Source organism: Triticum aestivum, chromosome 5A (genome assembly GCF_018294505.1).
Source record: "Triticum aestivum cultivar Chinese Spring chromosome 5A, IWGSC CS RefSeq v2.1, whole genome shotgun sequence".
Taxonomy (NCBI): Eukaryota; Viridiplantae; Streptophyta; class Magnoliopsida; order Poales; family Poaceae; genus Triticum; species Triticum aestivum.
The window spans coordinates 634,654,332-634,657,633 of NC_057806.1; the positions used below are offsets into that span (position 1 = coordinate 634,654,332).

Here is a 3,302-nt window from a genome sequence, read left to right on the forward strand (position 1 = left end):
AGGTTTGTTGCAGGACCGTATTCGATGGCAACACATGTCCAGCCTGCACGGTCCAGATGGATGCGGGGTTTGAGGGTTAGAGAAAAGATAAATATTACTCAGACCCACTACTTAATGAAATCGGGTAAGAGGGACTCTGTTAAAATTTGTCCTTTTTCTTTCTCATTTTTCTTTTGAAAGACCAAGCTGGCTAAACCGAACCATGTACTCTTCAGTTCCACTCTTCCCCATCCAACCAAACCCTCGCCTCCGCCGCAGGCCGCACCATCACCGTGCCGCCGCCGCCGGCGCTGATGGACCGGCACGTGAAGGATTCCTTCCGCCGCCTTCCGCCGGAACTCGTCGAGGAGGTCCTCCTCCGCCTTCCGCCGGACGAGCCCGCCTGCCTCGTCCGCGCCTCCGCCGCCCTCAAGCCCTGGCGCCGCATCCTCGCCAGTGCGGGCTTTCGCCGCCGCTACCGCGAGTTCCACGGGACACCTCCCGTCCTGGGGCTTATCCAAGAGGACGCCAGCTTCCTCCCCATAGCCGCCCTCCCCGCCCAGCCTGATCGCCCCCGCCGGACCGCTCTGACGGCCCTGGACTGCCGCCGGGGTCGCTACCTATTCGACACCTACAACCGGTACTTCAGGGTAGGGGAGACCGTCCGCATAACGGTCGCGGACCCTCTGACGAGCCACGAGTGCCGCTTGGGCACACCGTTGCACGATGGCGTGCTCTGGTTCAGCGCGGCGGTGCTCTGCGCCACACAAGGCTGCGACCACCACGGTTGCCTGGGAGGGCATTTCCGTGTGGTCATCGTAGCCACCAATCAGAAGTGAACAGTCACATCGGGCTGGCTGTACTCATCGGAGACTCGCGTGTGGAGCGATCTCACCTCTGTTCATCACCCCAATGTCACCAAATATAGCTACGACCGTGGTTCGCCTAGCGTTCTTGTGGGTGATACACTCTACTTCGACTTGGATGGTGTTATTGAGTGCCAACTTGGTACCCTAAGCTTGTCAATGTTTGAGAGGCCAACCGATGGCAAGGGGCGTCTTATGACGGCGGAAGACGGCGGGCTGGGATTCGCTGCCGTGGTTGATGTCACAAATCTAACCCTGTGGTCAATGCATACCGGATGGGAGGCAGCCATGAGATGGGCAAAACTCAGGGTAATCGACCTTACAACGCTGCTCCCTGACGAGGCCCTCTCGATGCCGGCACCTGAAGATGGGATTAGTGGCATCGCGGAGGGCACCCAAATCATTTTTCTGAGCACATCTGTTGGTACCAGCAGAATTGTGTTTCCCTACATGAGATTCTACATCCCAGGTACTATTACTTATGTAAATACATATAAACCTATACAATCTTTTGTTTTGATATGTCAGTCCATATTCTCTTAATGATTCCATGAATTTGTGGGTTTACCTAGCGTGTTTGTGTTAGTGTGATTTGCTGGTCCTTGTGGTTGGTGAGTGAGCAAAATGTACATTCAGTTAAACCTCATTCGTCAACCAGTTGATCTTATATTTTGATTTTCTTGCATTTCTGCAGCAATGGAAGCACCTTGTACTGGCCAGGGGGAGTGAGCTGGTGTTTTAAGTGTTTGTCAAGCTCGAGTTATTGGAGCAAGGGCTTTTGGATCGAGGGGGAGGTGGTAGTAGTGATGTTGGATGTGCCACTAAGTGTGGCTCTGGATCTGTGAGATCACTACTGGTGTTTGTTTAGGAAGTTATGGAGATTTGTCTGGGAAGTTATTGCGTCTTTGCATGCAGTTTGTGAAGATATTTTCAGTCATTTTGTGATCTTGTGAAAGATGGTTTGCTGTGGGAGAAGACCTGAATGTCATCTAGAAATCAAAGTGTGGACACTTGGGTACCTTCTGATAACAAGGGTCTAAATTGATTTGGTATAATACAAAGCCTTTAAGGATTTCTCTTCTATTCTTGACATCTCTTATCCCTATTTTTCCTCCGGAGAGGCGGCTCACTTCATCTGAGGTCTGAGAAGTTGCGTACTCAGGCCCTAGCACACAGCTATCCCCTGATCTGATCCTTTCATCAGAAACTGCAGCTATTTCTTCAGTTAAAGCAACCCACTGTTCAGATTCAGACATCAGGAGTGTGAAGTGGAATCTCCTAATCTGGGACGTCCAAGCAGCATCCAATGGTCCAGGTTCATTTTCCTCTATCAGAGCACTTTGCTTTGTCACCGTTCCCGCTCTTTACCTAAGCCTCTTTTGCTTTAGTTGGTAGAGCCCAGAATTTTAGACCCTGATTTTGCTCTAGTTGCTTCAGTTATAAACCCCATTTTTACAGTAACATGCGCTATAAAGCCATGTAAGAGCAGGAGCTCGAGCAGATTTTGATCCCTAGATCAAACCCTCTTCGTCGCTAGTTGCGCATTAAGCTATATTTCAAAAATACTACAGCCCAAGAATTTCCGGAAAGTAGCTCCTTCATGCGATGTTTTCCTGAATCCTTTCTTGAGGTTCTTATGATCCTGTCAATCCTTATCGCAGGGCGTACGGATGTCGTGTTGCTGTTTCGCTAAGCACACGAAGCTAGTGTTGAATCGACAGGACGAAGGCAAATCATGTGTTGGTAGAACTCTGTTGAATTTCTGGACAAGTGCTTGAAATCAAACCCATATGCCACCCGATCAGCCTAACGTTCTTGGTTTTGCAATGTGCATCTGAGTGCTGTATAACATTCACCCTTGTTTTAGTACACACTAAGCCTTCATGTAAAACATCCGGTTGCACATCGGTTTCAATCCACCATCCACGTTTTTTTCCTTCTGATTGCCACGTGGTAGTGGTGGATTGATTTTTTTCTTGCAGGAGAAACTTTTATTCTATTTATAATCAATCATGGCAGTACAACCAGTGGCGGAGCCAGGAAATTTGAATTAGGGGGGCCGATTGCAGTCAAAATAGGTTGGGGAGGGCCAAAGCATAGAAAAAATAGACTTTAAGCATAAAAAAATTGCTAATTACGCATTGTTCATCAGTGAATTAGCAGCAAACTCCTAATGTCAGGGGGGGGCCAGGGCCCCTGCTGGTCCCCCTGTCTCCGCCACTGAGTATAACATACACTAGAGTAAAGGTTCATGAACAACCTAGCGACGACATTAAGTACTGGAGTGAGCCAAGAAGTCATCGTGTTAATGCACCATAGGTACAGCCCACCAGAGCAACAACCAATGTCAATGAAGAGAGTCATAGATCAAACATATAAACACACCGACAAAGACTAGATCAAAATAGATGCGCCAAAGAACGACACTGTTGAATCCCAAGAGATCTGATGTAGACA

The 3,302-nt window shown here is 48.9% G+C and overlaps 1 protein-coding gene across 1 annotated transcript; it reads left to right on the plus strand.

Annotated features, from left to right (window-relative positions):
- Positions 1 to 226: 226 nt before the first annotated feature.
- LOC123105499 (uncharacterized) lies at positions 227 to 2,410 on the plus strand. Its single transcript, XM_044527579.1, has 2 exons — positions 227 to 1,314; positions 1,540 to 2,410. Exon 1 carries the CDS (start codon positions 294 to 296, stop codon positions 816 to 818), a length of 525 nt encoding a protein of 174 aa, XP_044383514.1. The 5' UTR covers positions 227 to 293; the 3' UTR covers positions 819 to 1,314; positions 1,540 to 2,410.
- Positions 2,411 to 3,302: the final 892 nt, after the last annotated feature.